Below are 22,272 nucleotides of genomic sequence, written 5' to 3' on the forward strand. Positions count from 1 at the left end.
TAACTTTGTAAAACTGGCTGTTCTTTGTTTGAATAAAATGTAAATAACTTTTGTGCGCTGTCTCAGGATCTTTCTAAACCTATGAACCTGATGAAGACAATACTGTGGCAAACTCCCTTCTCCCCAAACTGTATTCCTTTGTATTTAGTTTGTATTTAGTAAGTAAAGGAAGGATGCAGAATAAAAAAAAAAAAAGTAAGGAAGTACAAAAGCACAGAGAAGACCAGTCCCTCTCTGTCCGGGATGCCCTGGCTTTTAAACTATGATTTAGGGTAGGAAAGTGACTAAAATGAAGTCTAAATCTGAGAAGTCCACTAAGGAACGTGCCCATCATCTTCATCTTCACTGCTAGCGGAGTCCAAGGAGCTGCTAGAGGAGTCCGAGGAGCTGCTAGAAGAGTCCGAGGAGCTGCTAGAGGAGTCCGAGGAGCAGCTACAAGAGTCTGAGGAGCCGATGGGGTCTTCCTCTTTGCCATTTTCCATCATATTCTGCCCGCCTGCCTGGGAGCCACCATCATAGCCCTGAATAGTCTCTGAGGAATCTGTTTCAGGAAGCAGCAGCCCTTGCATTTCTCCAGAACTGGATTGGAGCTCCTCCGTTGCTGAGGTGGACTGCTGCTCTGTTTGTCCAAATTTGGGGCTTCTGCCTCCAGACATGGCCAAGTTCTTTCTCTTACCACAAGTGGCTTTTGCCTCTCGATATGCGGTGGCTTCCTCGGGAGACAATCCCTTGAGCCAGAGGTCCATCTCCACCCAGTACTGTTTCTGTAACTCTTTGACCTGACAGTTATAATGCTCTCTCAGGCTCCCTGGGACTTGATGCCACCGTCTGCTAATCTCAACCCAACGTTCCCTTAAGGGTAGATGCTGCAGCCCCGTACTTGACCATGAATCTTGGTGAAATTTGTGATATGCATTTATAGGGGGTTTCTTGGGTTCTCCCTGAAATTTTATCACTGTAGAAAATGTTTTGGGAAATTCTATTTCTAGAGGAGACTTTAGGTTTTTCATATCTCCTTGTGATTTCTTAGGGACTTTAGTTTGGTGGCTCTTGGGCACTCTATATTTCTTATAATGCTCTATACCAGGGTGAGTTTCCTTGAATTTAGCCAGTTTTTCCGGAAATTCTTGTTTCTCCTTCTGGAACTCCTGAATATATCTGTCCTTGATCTCCTGTGGCAGCTGCTTGTATTTCTCAGCCAGGATTTTGGTCAGCTGTCGGTTGTTGTACTTGGGATACATCTGAGAGTATTTCTCCAGATGCTCCTTGTAGAAGCGCAGATAGGCAGTCAGGGGTCTTTTGGGGAAGTCGGGATGTTTCTCGATTGCCTTACTTCTGCGAGATTGTTTGACATGTTCTGAGGCTTCCAGCAGTAACTCTGACAGTGTGCGGGACTTCCTCAGACTATGGGAGATCTTCGTCCACTTCTGTCTGCACATTTCTCCTGAAAACTGCCCAAAAGCCACTTTGTTCCAGTCTAGGTCTTCCAGGGTTTTTTTGAATCCTCTGGAGTCATCCAAGGGGATAATATTCTTCATGCATTCCAGTAACTTCAGATTGTCTCTTTTCGACCACAGATGTCGATTATCAGGCGATGCCATTACTACTTTAAGTTCTGTGCCCACTAATTTCTTAGTAGTGTGAACACCTCAACAGGAGCTCAAACTGCTCAGTCACATACACACACACACACACACACACACACACACACACAACTTAGGTGGTTTCTGGATCCACAGTTTGGGGAATCTGTATTTATGAGAAGAAATAAAAGAATATTAGACTTGATTATTGGAATTTACCAAAAACACCAGGTATCACTTGTAACATGTTGCTTCTATACACCTATTTTACTGTTAGCAATGTAAATTGAGTTTCTCCTTTTGAAAGAGAAGTTATTTGCCTTATATATAATTCAGTTACATCCTCTGCAGCCTCCTTTTCCAAATATTACTAGAACTTCCCTGAAAAAGGAAGGAAGGAAGTGGGGCATGGTGCTTTGCATCTTTAGTCACAGCACCAGGGAGACAGTTTTCTGTACATTCAGATTCAGGGGTACATATCAAATTCTAGGGCAACCAGGGCTATATAGAGATCCTCAAAGAACACAAGTGAATGAAATGAACACCACGCTGAGGAAGCTTAGATGGTGATAGGAAGGAAGGAGGGAGGGAGGGAGAGAGAGAGGGAAGGAAGGAAGGAAGGAAGGAAAGAAGGAATGAATGAAGGAAGGAAGGAAGGAAGGAAGGAAGGAAGGAAGGAAGGAAGGAAGGAAGGAAACACCTGGTGGGGATGGGAGAACAAGACAAAATAAAGAAATGACTAAATGACTAGAAAGAAAATAACTTTCCTACTCCAGTGCCCTAAATGTGGCTGCTCTCTGGACAGAGCCAAAATGTCCATCACTTACATGCAAATGAGCCAAAAAACAGGAGATGAGCCACTGAACTCCCTAGACATCCAGCTGTGGTTTTGTCATGGTTTGAGCGTGAGTCTGTAATAAAGTATGGTTTTATAGAGTTTTCAAGGACTCTGCACTCAACGGTAAGGGCTTTCCGCTTAATCATCACGCAAGGCTTCAAAGAGGCACGTCATTACCACCTTTGTAGTTTTGTTTGGCCACTCTTTCTAAATGCATAAGCCTCAGTAAAAGTATTGCCTGGCTCATAAAGATTCTTTAAAATATCTGGACCCGAGAGCTTGAACACAGCGCCACAGCCCTGAGGGCTGCTGTTCTCACATCAATGTTGCCCTTTCTCTGGAATGCAGTTCACTAGATCCCTCTGAATATTCTCACTATTTTTTCACAAATGTGCTCTGAATCTCACCTAAGCAGTCTGCTAAGCCGTTTGTTGTGTTTGCGTGTATATAGTTTCAGGGCTGACCCCTCCGGGATGGGCTACCAACAGAAGGGCTCATCCTTGGGAGAGGTTGATTCTCTTGAAGGAGAACTCTTGAGAGTAAACTTCTGAATACTAAAGAATAAAACTGAGAATTATTTTTAAGTGCAATGTAAAAATGATGGACCCATCCATCATTTAAAAATTCTCTGCAAAGAAAACTTATTATAAGAATAGCTGGATCTGGGGAGCTGGAGAGATGGCTCAGAGATTAAAAGCACTAGCTGCTCTTCCAGAGGTCCTGAGTTCAATTCCCAGCAACCACATGGTGGCTCACAACCATCTGTAATGAGATCTGGCACTGTATCCTGGAAAGTGTATATATAATAAATAAATAATTAAAAAAAAAAAAAAGAATAGCTGGATCTGTGTAGAAAACTTACCTCTAACTTCTTAAATTGAGCCAGAATCAACATTATCAATGACAGCGTTTTTTCCTCACAGGCTCCTCCTGTCTGCAGCTCCCAAGCAGCACTGAGTAAAACTGAGTAATTTCAATTATTGTTATTATTTTATTTCCTTAGTGCTAGGGATAGAACAAAACTTGTGCTACGAAAGCTATTAGTGAGCTAGTCCCTACCACTAGGAGCCCATTAAATATATGTTAGTAGATAAATGTGTCCTAATATACAAATAAAATATTATCTTATAAAAAAAGCTTTAAGCTGGGCGGTAGTGGTGCACACCTTTAATCCCAGCACTTGGGAGGCAGAGGCAGGCGGATCTCTGTGAGTTCGAGACCAGCTTGGTCTACAAGAGCTAGTTCCAGGACAGGCTCCAAAGCTACAGAGAAACCCTGCCTTGAAAAACCAATAAATAATAAATAAATAAATAAATATAAAAATAAAAAAGATTTAAAACATATTGAGACACAACACTGTAGCTTCTTATACCGTGGAAAGTTTCATACACATAGCATTTTATGAATTCTATAATGTACACTAAGTTTAGATCCCATGTAAAAACAGAACGATATGATATCATCATACATTCAAAATTTAAATTCACAAGGAACATAAATGGAAAAAATATCATGAATTTTAAATTTTAAAGTCATGATAGATTAAAATTCTGTAGTTCAAGTGAAATTGAAAATAATGGCAATCTCCTTGTTAACTATGACCAATCCATTTATTTGAGAATCTTTGAACTCAGGGAAAAAAATATAAAGTCATGTACTTAGGATTTCAACTCACCTCCAGATCCTCTTGCAGGGAAGTCTGGCCTTTGCTTCAGGGGTGCTGTGTCTTCTGGACTCTCTGGACAGCAGTTGTGACTCTCGAAGGCAACCACGGTGTAACTCCCACCAAGTGTCTCTGAACTAAGCACATCTTGCTCTTCAGACGCCTTTATATTAGAGAGCTGAAAGCCCCACCCTAAGGAGGAGTGTTTAAGAGTTAGCCTGAGGCCGGGCGGTGGTGGTGCACGCCTTTAATCCCAGCACTCGGGAGGCAGAGGCAGGCAGATGTCTGTGAGTTTGAGACCAGCCTGGTCTACAAGAGCTAGTTCCAGGACAGGCTCCAAAATCACAGAGAAACCCTGTCTCGAGAAACCAAAAAAAAAAAAAAAAAAGAGTTAGCCTCAGCCGGGCGGTGATGGCACACGCCTTTAATCCCAGCAGGCGGATCTCTGTGAGTTCGAGGCCAGCCTGGTCTACAAGAGCTAGTTCCAGGACAGGAACCAAAAGCTATGGAGAAACTCTGTCTCGAAAAATAAAATAAAAAAAAAGAGTTAGCCTGTTTTAATTAACTTTCACAATCACCTGGATGCACATCCTGAGTGTTGTTTTAGCCCTCATGGCTATTTTGTTGCTCTACTATGGACCAATCAGGCTTAATCACGAACACTTTCACTGATGACTTGTTAATAAATTGAAAGAAACATATTGTGGTGGCAAATCTTGGTTCATCTAAAATCTAAACTTCTGAGCACTCCTTCAGTCTCTCTCCTCTATCTCTCTCTCCCTTCCCCACTCCCTTTCTTTCTCTCACTTGCTCACTTGCTCTCTTTCTGAAACAGGGGCTTTCTATTTTGTAGGTCTGACTGTCCTAGAGCTTACTATATAGATCAAGATGACCTCCAGTTCACAGAGATCTACCTATCTTTGCCTCCCATGTGTTGGGATCAAAGGCATATGACACCATACCTGGGTAAGTTCGAAATCTTCTCCACCAAGTGACTGTGGCACACACTTTTAATCCCAACACTCAGGGGGCAGTGAGCTCTGTGAGTTCAAGATCACCCTTGTCTTTTTTTTTTTTTTTCTGAGACAAGGTTTCTCTGTAGCTTTGGTTCCTGTCTTGGAACTAGTTCTTGTAAACAAGACTGGCCTTGAATTCGTACAGATCAGCCTGCTTCTGCTTCCCGAGTGCTGGGATTAAAGACACGTGCCACCACCACCCAGCTCACCCTCCTGGTCTTAGAGCAAGTTCTAGGACAGGCTTCATAACAACTGGGAAACCATGATGTAGGTGGGTCTTCTATCTATTTGTTGCTTTTGTTGGTTAATTAATAAAGAACTGTTTAACCTGATAGGTCAGAACATAGGTGGGTGGAGTAGACAGAACAGAATGCTGGGAAGAAGGGAAGTGGGTCAGATGCTATAGCTCTCCTCTCCAAGATGGACGCAGGTTAAGATCCTTTCTGGTAAGCCACCACCTCGTGGTACTACACATATTAATAAATATGGGTTACAGCAAGATGTGAGAATTTGCCAATAAGAGGCTACAGATAACGGGCCAGGCAGTGTTTAAAAGAATACAGTTTCCATATAATTATTTCGGGTGTAAAGCTAGCTGTGTGGCAGGACACAGCCCGCCGCTCCTTACTACAAAACCCTATCTCAAAAAGAAAAGAAAAAGAAAAGAAAGAGAGAGAGAGGAAGGAAGGAAGGAAAGAAGGAAGGAAGAAAGAAAGAAAAAAGAAAAAGAAAATTTCTCAATCAGATAATTTAAAAGAGAAAGATTCACTCTAAATCTGAGCCACACCTTCTGTTGGCTGCCCACATTAAAGGACAAAAACAAAAACAACAAAAAAAAACTTTGCTTTTTTGTTTACTTACCTTCACTTATGCTGGGAATTTTGTCTATCTCATTATTGTGGCCAATATTAAATCTAACTTCATCAGGATTCCCACATAGACTGAAGACAAGCAATTTTGCAGGAATCCTCCTGGACTCCAGGGCCATATTTTGGACTGCAAAGACATCAGCCTCATGGTCTGAATAACTACTGGATACTCAGCCTTCTGGTTGTGAGACAGTCATTGTCGGAGTACTCAGGCCACATCTTATAACACAGCCTAATAAGCTCCCTGCTAACTGTACAGTCATTTAATCAGTTCTGTGTCTTTAAGAACCCTGACTAATCCATGATTTCAAATATCACAAAGACACACAGTGTTCTATAATTAGTATACAATAATTTTTTAAAAAATATAGATGTATTTAATTTTGTTGAAGATAGATTATGTGTTTTGGAGTCTATGATAGATTACCTTGGAACAGATTTGATCCTTTTATTTTCCTTGATAGATTTTTTTATTTGTATTTATTGATCTCTACATTTTTCTCTGCTCCCCTCCCTGCCTCTCTTCTTCCCCATTCAATCCTTCCCCGAGGTCCCCATGCTCCCAATTTACTCAGGAGATCATGTCTTTTTCTACTTTCTACTTCTATGTAGATTAGATCTATGTAAGTCTCTCTTAGTGTCCTCATTGTTGTCTAAGTTCTTTGGGATTGTGGTTTGTAGGCTGGTTTTCTTTTCCTTATTGTTAAAAACTACCTATGAGTGAGTACATGTGATAATTGTCTTTCTGTGTCTGGGTTACCTCACTCAAAATAAATGTTTTTTAGCTCCATCCATTTTCCTGCAAAATTCAAGAAGTCATTATTTTTTTCTGCTGCATAGGACTCCATTGTATAAATGTACAACATTTTCCTTATCCATTCTTTGGTTGAGGAGAATTTAGGTTGTTTCCAGGTTCTGGCTATGACAAACAAAGCTGCTATGAACATAGTTGAGCACACAGATTTGATCTGTGTAAAGGTCAGAAAGCATTGATAGAATAAGCTACACCCTAGTTTTTTGGACTCCACCATGATCCCTCTATGCTTTGTTGCTTCCTTCCCTTAGCCGTCATCTACTTTTCAAGGTCACACAGAGAGTCTGTTATAACTTTATCATCTAATCATCAGAAAAGTTTCTTTATGCATTTGCTGTTAGACAAACTTGTCCAGTTTTGAGAAAAAGGAATTCTTCACAGTAGATAGTACATACTGAAAAGGACTAGCAGGTCTCCAGAAGCCTTCCTTAAGTTTATGACTTATGCATAGAATTAACACTGAATCCTATTATTGACAATGCAATTTAAGAAAATAGGGGATGATTGTGTCTAGGAAAACAAGGTTTATAATCTTATTAAATGAGATAGCCTATTCTCAGCTAGTCAAGTTGGTCATGAAGAGTAACTATTTAATAAAGACTTTTTTAATTCAATGGAATAAAGCACAAAATTATTAAACTTTTCCAACAGTCATCTCCATCTCTGTAATTTAATAATTATAAAATTATTAGTTACTCTCTCTTTGTATTTTGGCTTTTGTTGCAGGATCCCTGGAAAAATCTGCTAAAGAAAGCTGTAGGCTAGCCATTTACCAAGCCACACTGTCTCCTTCACCTGAAGATATGCACACTGATACCATCACAGGAAAGTATGGCAGCACTGGACCTTTACTGTCTTCTTTGTGATGCTAATGATCTGTTGACATGGGGTTGCCTAGTCTTCATGTGTTGGTCTTACATTTATCTCCTTGATGAAGTTTACCCATGAAGGGAGGTGAAGTTTAAAACTAGTTCATGTGGACTTTGTTGTCCACTGTTACAAGTCTGGATTCTTTTCTTCTTTTAAGTTTAAAGGGAGGCTTTGGAATGCTCTGACTTTAGGAAGCTTTAGAAAGAATTTTGTTAAGTCAAAAATCTATTTCTTCAAAACAGTAGTGAGAAGAAAGCTGGTGAAGGTGGGAAGCAGCTGTGTTTGGACTGTGGAATCATTACAGCCTTCTGAAGGTCGGGCTGTGAGATGTGAAAGAAACTGAGAAGTAATATGAACCCTGAGGCCAAAGATGAGGTGAATGCAAAATTGTTGTAGGGCAATGGTCTTGTTCCCTGTAAAGATGAGAATGCCTGACTGATAAAGGTACCAAGCCACATGGCTAACACAGACAAGAATTATGAGTTAATGTAAGATGTAAGAATTAGTTAATAAGAAAGCCTAATCGTATAGGCCAACCTGAGTATAATTAATGTAGGTCTCTGTGTGTTTCTTTGGAACTGAACAGCTGCAGGACTGGGCAGGAGAGAAATCTCTGTCAACAGAATGGCACCAATGTGGACAACTATAACCACATAAAAAATTGGGAAACAATTCTAGACACAAAAGAACAGAGTCAAGCACAGCTTTTTGGTATCAGCATTTTCTTGGATGGGCTCTGTTTGCTAGAGGCAAGTGCATCTTATTTAAGAAAGGCTTCCTTACTCAGCTTTAGCTACAAAAACCTTGGAGCTCTTTTAAGAGGCCCTGCCACCAAACACTTAAATGGTGTTTATGAATAGCCGACAGCATACTTCTTGGTGGTGGCAGGGACCTTAAAACTCCATAGAGTTGTGGCAATAAACATGGCTTCTGTCAGTACCTCCACCATGAGGCTAGACTCTCAGAAAGCTAAGGAATGGGATAGATCAAATGGCCATCAAAGCCACAGCTTTAATCTTAGCCATATTATTTAGCAAATTAAAGATTCATGTGGTCAGAAAAAGAGAGATATACAGTAAAGATAGATTCAGATGAAAAAATCTCCTAAATGGTTTACAGTGTGTTTAAAAAGATATGTACACTTGTGAAAGAAAAGGAAAAGGATAAAGTCCTTAAAAAACAGTAGTTGAGTGTGGTGGCACACACCTTTAATCCCAGCCCTTGGGAGGAAGAGGCAGGCAGATCTTTGTGAAGTCAAGGATGAGTGAGTTTCATAATAGCCAAAAATACACAGAAAAAAAAACTGTCTCAAATAAATAAATAAAAGAAAAGAAACAGGGTTTAAAATAAAGATACATAAAGATGGAAAATATACAGAGAATCTGAATACTGTATGTTACTGTGTTGTCTTTGAATTGTTTGACTGCTGAGGGAGGACCAGCAGCTGATAAAAGACATTTGATTATAAATGGTGCTGGATTAATCAATGCCTTGACTTCAAAATGTAAGTCAAAAGATATGTTACTTTGGAGAAGAGGTTTTGCTTTCGTTTCCACAGGAAATGAGAGGCTGTGGATTCATTCTGAGTTAAGAAAAATCAGGTTTGATCAAGGAAGACCCTCTAAGAAATCTCTGGTAGGAGCAAATGGTCCAGATGATCCAACATTTCAGAGGGTCTCTGTTGGTTTCCTCTGAATCCTACATCTAGAACAGTTTCAAGAGTGCTGGCTGAGATGATCAAGTCTCATAGAATATTCCAATTAGGACTTGACCATGATCCTAAATTTTTTTAGTCCCTATAAGATTATCTATGCCCCAATCAGCAGGAAGTAGCCTAGAAAACTATGCCCACATTCCCACAAAATGGATTATGGATGTTTGTCTTTGTTTAGAGTGTTGTTTACAAGTTACTAGGGATAATGGACAGGAAAAAAAATTTTAAAAAATGGATTAGATTTAGAGTTCTTGCTTTGAAAAAAGAAAAGGAGAGGGAGAGAAAGTGCTGTGGGACAATGGTCTTAATGGTGGGACAAAAACCTCTGTCAACTCAAAATTTAAAGAACAGCTGTTACCACCAGCATAAAGGGTAGTGGGTGCTCATCTAGAAGGAAGGATGCAAACATGAAGCAAAGGTGCAAAAGGGACTTCAAAGGGCAGTGCAGAGCAGAACAAGGCAGCAGACCAAGTCTTTTTCACTTCTGACCTCTGCAGAAGGATGGCAGGAAGAGAAAATGGCTGGTTAGCTAGCTTTCCGGGAAAGAGATCATTAAATGAAAATAGATATCAGGAAAAGAGATGGTTGGAGAGGATGGAGAGGCATTGAATCACAAAGATTACTGACGAAAAGTTGAGAACACAGAAAGAAAAGACACCAGATGCTTAAAGCTGGCAAAGTGTCATGGGTAACAGGCTGAATGTTTATGTTAATAAGAGAGGAACAATGGAAAAGTAAGAGAGGTAGGAAAATCTGGGTTAAAGACCAATGTATGTAACTTACCAGTATTCTGTTTCTATCTGGAATGTCTGCTTGACAGGAGCCATGAGGCAGAGGTCCTTCAACTCCACTGGCAATAGGTGGCTGCTCCCTAATTTCTACATTTATTGTTGAGTAGAGTAATTGTGACATCAGAAGAAAACCATGGTTTCTGCTTTTTCTCCAAATTTCTCCTCCCCTTTGCTAGCCTTTCCTCACTACCTTTATCTCTCATCTGTCCAACAGATTTCTGTATTTTGATCAGCTAACACTATAATATCTAAGTTTATATTTGTAAGAAAAATTGTGCCCAGAATCTTAGAAATGCTCACCTGGAATGCCTCTCTTTTCATGAATCGCAGTACTCAAGATACTCAATGTTTTCTTTCTGGAAAGTAAGCATTGCTGCCTTGATGACAATATCATGTAGCCTACGACCATTTCTGAAGTAGTGACATTTCTATAGTTACCTTGTGGCATCACTAATGACTTAATGCTTATATTTATAAAGAATATTTTATCTGGAATTTATCTAGAATAAAGATAAATCTTTAAAGGATAGAATTTTTGATATAACCATTGTTTAGAATGTTGATATGACAAATATCTAGTCACTAAACCTCTTTTAACATTTAAATATTAAAATATTATTAAGATATTTATAATATATTGCTTTATTTGTATCCATTTCACATTGGGTTTGATTGTTTTTGTTTTAACAAATAGGGCCTATGTATTTCAGTCTAGCTTGAAATTCATTACCTAGTCCAGGATGTTTTCAGATGTTTTGAGGTGAATCTCCTCCTCAGCCTCTTGAGTTTTGGAATTAGAAGCGTGTACCACAATACCTAGCTCTATTTCACCATTTTTCAAAAGATTAGCCATGAATCAGTTGAAGTGGCTTGATTTTAGAGTTATAAGGATGCTTCTAAGATGTGAGAAGAGAAAGAAAAGTATTTGTATAAGAGTCTTCAACTTGAATGGAAAACAGTTTATTTTAGAGGCTCACTGCATAATTAGATCAAATAGTTTTATGGAGAGATTGGTTTCCAGAGAAAATGTTTCTTTTACACAAACTTATCTTTTTTTTTTTTTTTTTTTTTTTGGTTTTTCGAGACAGGGTTTCTCTGTGGTTTTGGAGCCTGTCCTGGAACTAGCTCTTGTAGACCAGGCTGGTCTCGAACTCACAGAGATCCACCTGCCTCTGCCTCCCAAGTGCTGACAAACTTATCTTTAAAGGAAAATTTTAGGAAAAGATTAGCAAAAGATCAATAATATTGTTCTTTTACATGTGCTTTGCAAAATGCAAATATCTGTTACAATGCCAATTATTACAAAGCGTTACTTAAGAGCAGCTTCTGTAACACACTTAATGGAGAAGAAATTCTGAATGCTTACAGATTCCATAGACAGCAAAGGCCAAAGACTCTGGGGCCAGCCAATTCCACTTTTTACAATGGATTTTCAGGACTCAGACTGCAGATGCCGCCTGATAGGGCATCGACGGCGGTCATATTGGAGGTAATTCTGCTTTTTCTTAGAATTTGTTATATGGAATAATTTATTCAATACTTACCTTATCAGTCCATCATAGGTCTTGTAATGGCAAGTATCATATCCTCAAAAGTTTGTACAATGTGTGTCATGCAATAGCTCTTGAGTAAATGCTCATTGAATCAGTATTCTAATTTTAATTTTGGAAGATTAATCAAATGGACAAAGTGTTGAATGATGCATCAATTTCTCTTACTTGTCAAACTTCAATTGGCTGTCAAAATTGAGATAGGATGGAAAAAGTTAAAATTTAAAAATAATTTTAGTTTCTTTAATCTTTAGTTTCCACCTTTTCTCTCATAAACCTTATTGAATTTTTTGTGTATTTTTTTGATAAAGTCAAAGTCCTGGAAACCAGAAAATTATGTAAACAATTCCCAAAATATAGAGGTATGTTATTTGTATTTTAATAAATAAATCTTGCCTGAAGACCAGAGGCAAAGCTAAAGCCACTAGAGATCAGGTAGTGGTGATTTACACCTTTAATCCCAGGATTTGAGAGACAGAGGCAGACAGATCTCTCGAGTTCAAGGCCACTCTGGGCTACACAAGATCAATTCAGAAACAAATCCAGGTGTGGTGCCTGACACCTTTAATCCCAGGATTTGAGAGACAGAGGCAGACTGATCTCTCGAGTTCAAGGCCACTCTGGGCTAAACAAGATCAATTCAGAAACAAATCCAGGTGTGGTGCCTGACACCTTTAATCCCAGTCCTAAGGAGTCACACATTTAATGCCAGCACTAGAGGGAATATAAAATGTAAGGAGGGAGAGGTTTAGATTACTTAGTCTGCAGTTGCCCAGCTTTGGTAGTGATTAGATTTCTCTAGAGGCTTGATTGCTTTGCTTTTCCATTTTTGGGGTTGAACACCAAGATCTGACTCTGGGTTTTTTATTATTGTTGCTACACCAAAATGTTTATGTGGCATACAAGTAACATTTCATACTGTTTGTGAACGGAGGTGATTTTTGTCCCAGCTGTTAGACACTAGATAGTTTTTTAAAGCCCGTATGGTACTGCACGCCTTTAATCCCGGCATTCAGGAGGCAAACTCAGGGAGATCTCTGAGTTCAAGGCCAGCCTAATTTATAGAGTACGAATAGGACAGAGAAAGCCTTTCTTGAAAAGATAAAAAAACAAATGAACAAAGCAAAATTCTTACATTATTTACATAATAGATTGTGGAATCATTTATGTTGTATTTGGGGAGTGTATCTTCTTCATAGTCTGTTGCACCTGTGAAATAATTTTATTCTAATTTCCTATGTATCCATACATGTAGGGGGATTAATTTTGATATGAAAATATATTTGAAAAAGTGTTTATTTCTAAAATGAGAATGACAGAGACACGGGTTTGGACAGTCCAAAGAGCCGCTATTGAAGGAGCTGATGTTATTAGGGTCTTTAAAAGATTACAAACGGTTAGAAGTTGTCAGGGCAGGGGATGTGGCACAGTTGGTAGACGCCACATCTAGCTTGTAAGACGATTCCATTCCCATCATGGGGGCATACTCCTCGGGAGTTCAAGATTGCCTTTGCCTGCCTTTGCCGGTCTACATAGCAAGTTCAAGGCCAGACTGGGAGACTCCTAAATAAAAAATAAACAAAACAAATGTATTTTATTTAAAGCCAGCTTTTAAAGCTTTTGCAAAGTTACAAAAGAAAAGCCATTTGATACAGCAGTCAGTAATGACACCCAAGAAAAACAAAGACATTAGGAGCTTCCAGCAACTTGCTGGTAGTAAGGTGTGTTACCCAAAGCCATTAGGACTACCCAGGACGTGGAGAACTGCTGGGCACATGGAAGACGTTACCGCCTTCATCGTCCCTAGGGAATTTTGATTTGGCTAGAATGACTTGTTAGATGTTCCATTTAGGGGAGATGGATGCAAATCCAGCTGTGTTGTAAACTTTGTTAACATGGTTAAAGGGAAATACTTTTCAAGTTTAACTGAAGGATGAGGACAGAAATGACATTTAGAACTTACTGTGCATGGCCCTTGTAATGGTGAATTTTGTTCACCTGCAGCTATGCAGCCACGTAGTTCCAACAGGGTATGTTAAAACCTCTGCTATAGAAATGCAGAAATGTAGAGGCCTGTTCAGATGTGCCTGTTGTGGGTAGGTGTGGGAGGGATTAGGTCTCAGTCTCTGGGATTTGATGTTACAGGGTTGAGGCTCCGGCTTGTTACAGAAGAAGCCCAGGACGTACGGAGCCTCAGTGTGTTCAAATAGCAATTGGAAGAATATGAAAGCTGAGGAAGGAACCCATCAGTGAGATTTTTCAATGAAAACGTCCTTCTTGGGATGCAGTTGACAAAAGGCTCTGGTTGGTCTCTTCAGTAAATAATCAGAGCTCTATGTAGCAGCTCCTCCCGCTGGCCTGCCTTCCACTGCGGGCAGACTGAGCAGGCGCCATGATGCAGAGTTTCTTTTAGTCTCTGGGTCGTTGCAAAGTCTCCTGTTCACCCTCGCTTTCCACCTGCAGCCCCCCGGCCTGCTGTTGCAGTCCACTGCGCTCCCGGGCCCAGGACGGCATGGTGAGGCCTCGGCAGCTCAGAGGTCTGGGGATTTGCATTGCTGTAGCGCTGGCGTCCTTTCTCGCCGGCTTTACTATGGGTAAGTGTAAAAGTCTGGTGAAGAGATCTCACTGGAGGGAGGAAAAGCCCAGAGTGGCTTAGGGCGTGCTCTGTGGAGTTTCCAAAAGAATACAGCAAAAGTAGAGAGCAAATACAATGCATTTCAGTCGGAATTCAATATTTAGGTTTTTATTGAGTTCAGACCACAGCTGTGGGCTGCTGGGAAGAAAACACCTGTTGCTACTATCTATGTGGCTGGGAAAAAGATGCCTATTTCTAAATAATTATGAATTGGAATAATTTTTTACCTGGATGTTTTTGCAGTGGTTCTTGAGTGTCAGGGACTGTTTATGAACTAGATTTCCTGAGAGAGCCTGAAAGGTTATGCCTCATATATTCATAGTACAAGGGAAGAAAAAGAACAGTTCCTGAAGTGAACCTGTGCTAACCAACTGAGAGTTACATGCCTATGATAATTTTAATAGCTTTCTGCAATTAGCATGTTTCCCCCCAAAAGTGCACAGTGATCTGTTGGTTAGGTCTCACCTTGGTTTTTTGTTTGTTTGTTTTTTATTAAAAATTTCTGCCTCCTCCCCGCCTCCCTTTTCCCTCCCCTCCCCCCACTCCCCACACCCCACTCCCCTCCCCCTCCCTCTGCAGTCCAAAGAGCAGTCAGGATTCCCTGCCCTGTGGGCAGTACAAGGTCCTCCCCGCTCCATCCAGGTCTAGGAGGGTGAGCATCCAAACAGTTGTTGTTGTTTGTTTGTTTTTACTTTATTTGGTTTCTGGTTGTCAGAAGCAACCAGTATGCTTGTTCTGCATCTTTATGAGTGTCTGTGTATTTCTGTGTGTAGAGTGTGTATCTGTGATTTCACTCTACCCCCAGGCTGGCTTATTAAACCTCTGAAAGAAACATCTACTTCAGCTGGTTCTCATCAGAGGCTGCAGTGGACACTGTTATCGGAAATGAAGGCTGAAAACATTAGATCTTTTCTCCGGTAAGTTTGTGTTGCATTCTTATCATAGAAATAGTGTTTGTTGCATGAACAGATGAATTTAAACTTGGCCCGCCTTTATTTATATGTGAAATTATACATTGTTCATCAATTCACTGATTTTTTAAAAAATGTGTCTAAACCACTAAGGATGAAATCCATGCTTGTTACAGAGGTGCCGTTTCTCACTCATAACTTCATCCCGCAGGAAAGGGTCTGATTGGTGTATTTAGAGACCTTTCATCTTCATGTAACCTTGAACTGCAACTGTGTGAGATGTTTTTGTTGCTTGTGCATGGGAATCAGAAGAATCTTATGTCTTCCTTTCTCCCAGCACCCTTTCTTTACTGCATTCTGTTAAGAAGAGTTAGGACACTGGCAGCCGGGTGACTTAGAAAGGAGATCAGCCTTTCTGACTGTGGTTTTCTTATTTTGCAAAATTTTTTTTCTTTTCTTTTCTTTTTCTCAATCACTGAACAAAATGGAAACAGTAAGGACAGTGTAAACTTTTCAACTTCTTTTGCAAGGCAGTTTCTATAACACGTTTTTGTTCTCAGACTCCTTCAAAAAGAGTGCTACAAACAAATCAGCTTTGTTGGATTATAATTTACATAAACTACACAGTTCAAAACCTTGCAGTTTTGTAACTGTTTACTGGCTTGTTTCTTCTGGCTTGCTCAGTTAGCTTTTTTATTGATTCCAGGACTGCCTGCGCAGGGATGGCACTGCCCACAGTGGCTGGGTCCTCGCAAAACAATCATTAATCAAGAAAATGCCCCACAGACGTGCCTAAAAGGCCAGTCTGAAGAAGGCAATTCCTCAATTGAAATTCCCTGTTCTAGAAGACTCTAGGTTGTCAAGTTGAAAACAAAAGAAAACAAACAACCCATAACCAACAAAAGGATGTAAAGTAGAAATCAAATATACCTAGGCTCCATGTATTTCTCTCTAGTTGTAAAATAGCTAGTCTAACCTCATTTGTACTTTGTAAAAGAAATATTTGACATATTAAACATCTATAGCCTGCAGTTTTCACTTAATGGCTTAACTAGAGAGAGAAAGCTTCACAGAGCTTGATAATTGAGTCTTCATGGTTCAGTCATAGTCGGCAGGTGGGAGAGGGTAAGACTCAAGCAGAGGGAAAAATATTTATGTCTGAGAAGAAGGCCTTGTGCAAAGTCTGCAAACGACAACAATGACCATGGAAAGAGCACTGGTGAGCGGAAGCTTTGATTGAGCACAGTAACAGGGAAGGAGGCTGGGGTAGGAGGATTTTAGTCTGAGTATCTTGAGCAATCGTGAAATAAGAGCAGACCAACTACTGAAAAATACTATTTCTCAAAATCAGAAAATTATAATTTCAGGTTCTAGCTATAAAAATATGAACTACTTTTTCAGCTCCCTTATTTGCAAACTAAGGGAAAGGAAGAGCGGTGGCGAGGATGGAGACACACTGTAAAAGTGCTGGTACCAAGTTTCCAATGAAAATGCATCTTCATGTCCATGGAGGGTTTGTTTTTCTTTTTTTGTTTTTGCTAATTTTTTGGTCATCCTTTAGTTAACTTTAAAACTAATTTATGAAAATGTTTATTTTTTCTCTACTATTGCAAGTGGAAAGAAGAAGAAACCTTTAACATAATATTTGTGAAATAAATCTTATGAATAACTCCTTGTGGGGTTATTAAAATGCTATAGTTCATTCCCACCCAGAACTAAGAAAATATCACTCAAGGAAGTTTGACAGATCTGTGCTTCTCAAGTCACAAAAAAGATTTTGGCACTAAAGAATACAAAAATTCATGGACCTTAATTTCAATGAAGTAAATACACTGCTACATACCTGTTACAACTGGTAGAATCATTTAAGCCAAATGCAGAGTACCTGGCTGTCCCTGAGAAATGCTGAGACTTCTCCCTCAAAATGTCCTCCATTTACTCATAAACATTAGGGTGTTGCATTGTCCTAGAGCAGTGACATTCTTAAAGGTGTCTTCTCGCGTTTGGTTCCGTGCTGGTGTATTTACCATGGAATTCGTCGTTTCTGCAGGGAGCATAACATGAAGATTGGTTGGCTGGTTGGTTTTGGTTTTGGTTTTTTCAAGACAGGATCTCATTATGTAGCTCTGACTGTCCTAGAACTCACTGTGTAGACCAGGCTGGACTTGAGCTCTACCTGCTTCTGGCTCCTGCGTACTGGGATTAAAGACATGCACCACTGTGCCCCAGCTATACCATGAAAATTGAAGTTGTGTTGAATTATTTTAAAGAGTCATGTCTAAGAAATTGGTATATCTGACTGAGATTTTTCTATGTCTGATACGTAATTGGCATGGACTGCTTCAAGGGAGAGCGAGCCATGGAGCCTTGTTTGGATGCACGCTCTTACCTTCCAATTCTATTGATCTCATTTCAGGTCCTTTACAATATCTCCCCATCTGGCAGGAACAGAACAAAATTTACTACTTGCCAAAAAAATCCAAACACAATGGAAGAAATTTGGATTAGATTCAGCCAATTTGGTTCATTATGATGTTCTCTTATCTTACCCAAATGAGACAAATGCAAACTATGTATCGATTGTGGATGGCCATGGAACTGAGGTGATGTGGAATTCTCCCTGGTTTGTACTTTGCCCCTGAGACAGGATCTCACTTTTTAGCTTTTGCTGGCCTGGAATCTGTTGTATGAGCCAAACTGTCTTCAAATCTGTGGTAAGGTGCACACAACCAACCTAATTCATTGCTTGTTTCTTGCTCCTTCACTAATTGGAATGCAGAGTCAAGTACCAATATAAATTTGTTGATAGTGTGGTCCCGTTCACATAATTCAGAAACGGTGATGTGCTGCACTCTTCCATGTCTATTTGTGTTAAGCATGGTACTAATTCCTTAGGCCAGAATGAAGACTAGTACATATTTCCTTTGCTTAGGGGGCTGAGGCAGACAAAGGCATATGTCATTTAAAATCAGTAGGCTAAGTGCTGGGAAGAGAAAACTAAGGTTCAGCCATTTAGCCTAAACAAGGAGATAAAAAAGTCTTGCTGGAAGAACTGATACATGAGTCAGAAAAGAGAATAAGAGTTTAACCACATGAAAACTTAAAGCAAGGAAGAGAGTTCTAGTCAGAGGAAGTACTAGACATGCATGGAAGTGTATCCTGGCTCAGTATTATTGGTAGAGTCTAAAGATTTTTTTAATAAATATTTATTTATTTATTATGTATACAATATTCTGTCTGTATGTATTTCTGCAGGCCAGAAGAGGACACCAGACCTCATTACAGATGGTTGTGAGCCACCATGTGGTTGCTGGGAATTGAACTCAGGACCTTTGGAAGAGCAGGCAGTGCTCTTAACCACTGAGCCATCTCTCCAGCCCCGAGTCTAAAGATTTTATGTGTTACAATAATGTGAAAGCAAAGTGGACTACAGAAAGGGGTAGAGGAATAGATAAGCTCTGGAGAAGGGTCATAGGATTATATTGTATCTTAAGGAGTTAGATGGCAAGATTCAATTATGAGACCTTCTGAAAATCATAGGCAAGGAAAAGGTAGGACTGCAAAGCCTGTTAGGGAGGGCTCTTGCACAGCACATATAGACTAGGCAGAGAGTCAAAGTTACAACGGTAACATAATAGTTCAAGTTAAATACGAAGCCCTGAATTAGGCTACTTGCAGAAATAAAGGTGAAGGATGAATCTGATAAGCAATCAGGAGTGGGTTAGCAATATGGTTCACGGCTGACCTGAGCAAGGAAGAAGTGCATGAATAATCAGGATAACTGACTCTCCACACGCAACTGCCTGGTGCAGGTGGCTTACTTAGTAAGACAGTTCACAGGTGGGAGGTATAGAGCTGTAAGCATGGTAGAAGATAAAAGCAAATTTTAATAGGTTGAGTTTGAAGATCAAAGCTAAATAATCACCTGGCTCTTAAATACAGGAATGTAAAAAAGCTGACCCCAGAAGTCTGTTACTCGTTGGCACAATCTCAATAGTGAAATTGCACTGGAAAGAACAGGAAATTACCAAGAAGTGGTATAGGGGTAGAATATGGTAACCATTTCATTGATGGTGAAAGAAAAGGGCTTTGCAAGAGAAGCAAACAGAAAACAAAGGAGGAAATCACAAAAGCACCACCACCGGTGGCATTTCTTTTGCTCGCTTACTCTTAAGCAGTGCTGAGGATGGAATTCAACATGCTACACAAGTATTCTACCACCAAGATACACCCCAGCCCACGAATGCCACCTTTGAAACCTGCTTCTACACTTAATAAGAGAACATTTAATCACTTAGGACTATTACTTTGAAGGTGATGTAAAACTTATTCATTGTTGTCAGCAGGATTTGTCTGTTTAATTATAAAACCTTATCTAAGTATAACTTAGGGGGCAAGGCAGACTATGCCTGATAATGATGTGGGATTATTCTCTGTAACTTGACATGTTTGAATTCTTGCTAGATTTTTAAAACTTCATACCTTGAACCACCACCAGATGGATATGAGAATGTTACAAACATCGTACCGCCCTATAATGCCTTTTCAGCCCAGGGCATGCCAGAGGTAAAAACTGTGCACACCTTTACACCTTTTTTTGTTCTGTGAAAGCCAGTGTAGAGAAACGCCACCCAGGGGACCTCACATGCAGACTACATATTGGTGTAGTCATTGTTTTATGTTCAGTACTATGAGCACCTTCCAAAATTAGAATGATTTTTTAATAACAAAGAAGAACCAAATGAAAGAGCACTAAGAGTCCGCACTCTGCAGAACAGCAAACCTCCAACTGCGCTCTCAGCAGGTGCTTCCAGCAGCTTTCCTCACTCTTTACAATGTGATTTTTAAATTATTTTTATCCACCTGGCTTTGTAGTTCATACTACAGATATTCTTAAAATAGTGCTGTGGTTGGAAATTAAATATATTTGGGATTTCAGAAGCTATTTCCAATTGATAGCTTACAAATGAAAAATTGGTTTTCTCCATGGAAGTCTCACTGGGGAAACAAGCTACTCTTTAGGGTTGGCTCCCATGCCCAGCAGTATATGCTCAACACAAAATAAACCCAACAGCATCTTTGGAGGCTCTTCTCATAATTTTAAGTCAGGTTTTTTTTTTAATCTTACAAGTCTTTTGGATGTATATTATGGCTTCTAGTGTGTGTTTATTGAATTCCGTGTGTATGAATACAAGTGTCTGCATTTATATGCATTTCTTATGATTTTTCTTTTGTTCTTGTTCTCTTTTGATTATTTCATCCTATTCTGATTTGTTTGTTTTTGTTTTATCTCATTTTACTTTATTATCATTCTTTAGATACTTGTTTGTTTTCTAAGGAGAAACAGAAAGGGTGTGGATCCTGATGGGAAAGGTGGTGGGAAAGATCTGGGAGGAATAAGAGGAGAGGAAACCATTATCAGAACATATTGTATTTAAAAAGTATCTTCAATAAAAGAAAAAAGATGGAAAAAGATAGACAATAAAAATTAAACATAGTTGGGTTTATTGAAATTGGATTGACTGTTTCCTACTGATATTTTCTTCTGTAGAATAACTATTTAAAATATGTTTCCGCTCCATAAAGAAGTTTATGAAATGTTAAAATGGTGTTGTTGGGTTCCAAATAAGGAAAGAAAACTGCCAATAAACTTTTGAAAAACAAATTATTTCAATTTTGTCTTGAAGGCAGTAGCATACATATCTTTCCCTTTTCTTGTAGGGAGAGCTTGTCTATGTCAACTATGCTCGCACTGAAGACTTCTTCAAGCTAGAAAGAGAGATGAACATCACCTGTACTGGGAAGATTGTTATTGCAAGATATGGGAAGATCTTTCGAGGAAATAAAGTAGGGTATTCCTTTTTCTAGAGGGAAAGGGGGAGGTTGGATCCTACAAATGTAAATGCTCAATTATATTCACTCTCTAAAATTGCTCTTAACTTTGTTCTCATGGGTACACAGAAAACTTTATTTTATATAACTTTATATGTCTTTTCTTATTTGAGACAGGGTCTCACTATGTAGCTCTGACTATCCTGGAACTCGCTTTGTAGACCAGGCTGACCTGAAACTCACAGAGATCTGCCTGTCTCTACCTCCCATGTGCTGGGATTACAAACATGTCCCACCACTGCCTGGTGTAACATTTTAATTCTGGAAAGGACATTATTTTTGTTACAAAAGTAGCATTTGCTTTTTAAAGATCAATAGAATGAAATTTCTATCAATTAAAAGGAACCTTTCCTCTGTATTACCCAACTTTTTTCTAGACTGTTGGAAGGAGGCTACTTGTTTGTTTCGGCTGCCCAGAACTGAAATAATCACACAGAAAACTGTATTAATTAAATCACTGCTTGGCCCATTAGCTCTTGCTTCTTATTGACTAACACTTTCATATTAATTTAACACATTTCTATTATCTGTGTGTCACCACGTGGCTATGCCTTACCAGCTAAAGTTCCGGCGTTACATGGCTACGGCGGGGCTACATGGCTTCTCGTGACTCTGCCTCCTTTCTCCCAGGATTCAGCTTAGTTTCCCCCACCTAACTCTGTTCCCCTATAGCTCTACTATAGGCCCAAAGCAGTTCCTTTACTTATCAATGGTAATCACAGCATACAGAGGGAAATCTCACAACACTAGACGTATTCAATTTGGGGTCACCCCATCCCAATTTAATTCTTTGAATTCTAAATCTGAGTATATGTACTCTTTATGCAATTATTACGATTAGATTTTAAAGAGGCCATGACACACTGTGTGTCCTGTAACCCTGTTCCCACTCAGCTATTCCTATGCATACCTGAGGTAATACACTAAGAGCTGTACAATATAGTAGCAGTTAAGGGACTGGGACCCTGGCTCTACATACTTGGGTCAGTACTAGTGTCCTCTTGAGCAGAATATGGATGCTAATAGCACCAACATCATAGAGTTCTTCATAAGATCCTAGTCTGTACTGGAGAGAGCATCTCAGTAGCAAACTGATACTAGTAAATTCTATATGACTATTTATTAA

The 22,272-nt window shown here is 39.6% G+C and overlaps 2 protein-coding genes across 2 annotated transcripts in view; one reads left to right on the forward strand and one right to left on the reverse strand.

Moving 5' to 3' along the window:
• Positions 1-314: 314 nt before the first annotated feature.
• Ubtfl1 (upstream binding transcription factor like 1) lies at positions 315-1,601 on the reverse strand. Its single transcript, XM_075967645.1, has one exon. It carries the CDS (start codon positions 1,599-1,601, stop codon positions 315-317), a length of 1,287 nt encoding a protein of 428 aa, XP_075823760.1.
• A 12,302-nt stretch (positions 1,602-13,903) lies between these two features.
• The window catches only part of Naalad2 (N-acetylated alpha-linked acidic dipeptidase 2), a 47,099-nt gene continuing 38,730 nt past the window's right edge, over positions 13,904-22,272 (forward strand). The window contains exons 1-5 of the mRNA XM_075967995.1: positions 13,904-14,302; positions 15,149-15,260; positions 17,671-17,857; positions 19,719-19,820; positions 20,976-21,101. Of these exons, the coding sequence (XP_075824110.1) occupies positions 14,221-14,302; positions 15,149-15,260; positions 17,671-17,857; positions 19,719-19,820; positions 20,976-21,101 (609 nt within the window). The 5' untranslated portion in view covers positions 13,904-14,220. The remainder of the gene's footprint in view (positions 14,303-15,148; positions 15,261-17,670; positions 17,858-19,718; positions 19,821-20,975; positions 21,102-22,272) is intronic.

Source organism: Microtus pennsylvanicus, chromosome 3 (assembly GCF_037038515.1).
Source record: "Microtus pennsylvanicus isolate mMicPen1 chromosome 3, mMicPen1.hap1, whole genome shotgun sequence".
NCBI lineage: Eukaryota > Metazoa > Chordata > Mammalia > Rodentia > Cricetidae > Microtus > Microtus pennsylvanicus.